The 253-nt window shown below is 45.1% G+C and overlaps 1 protein-coding gene across 4 annotated transcripts in view; it reads right to left on the bottom strand.

The window, feature by feature from the left end:
- Positions 1-253, bottom strand: part of fibcd1b (fibrinogen C domain containing 1b) — a 121,171-nt gene that overhangs the window by 66,853 nt on the left and 54,065 nt on the right. For 3 of the 4 annotated variants that reach the window (XM_025062467.1, XM_008325829.3, XM_025062466.1), the window contains exon 2: positions 14-97. The exons of the other annotated variant lie outside the window; for it this stretch is intronic. Coding sequence is in view for 2 of the 3 variants with exons in the window: in XM_008325829.3 (XP_008324051.1) it covers positions 14-97 (84 nt within the window). In the remaining variant the exon portion in view is untranslated. The remainder of the gene's footprint in view (positions 1-13; positions 98-253) is intronic. 4 annotated transcript variants of the gene reach the window in all.

A 253-nucleotide genomic window follows, 5' to 3' on the forward strand; every position in this document is an offset into this window, starting at 1 on the left:
GTGTTTCCCTCACCTTGGCTGGGGTCTCTCTGGCAGGTTCTGAATCCGACCAGCGGTGTTTGAGCTGAGAGGAGCTGGGTACACACTCACAGAAAGTCTGCATGGGAAAACAGCGAAACCAGAGTTGGTATTTGTGTGAGTTACATCACAAAGACAGCTCGCCAATAAAAAAAGAAAAACATACAAAAAATAGGGTAAAGATCTGAGAGACGCGGAGATTAATGTTTTGAGAGCTGATAAACTCCATCTTCCT

This window comes from Cynoglossus semilaevis, chromosome 14 (genome assembly GCF_000523025.1).
Source record: "Cynoglossus semilaevis isolate Cse_v1.0 chromosome 14, Cse_v1.0, whole genome shotgun sequence".
NCBI classification, from domain to species: domain Eukaryota; kingdom Metazoa; phylum Chordata; class Actinopteri; order Pleuronectiformes; family Cynoglossidae; genus Cynoglossus; species Cynoglossus semilaevis.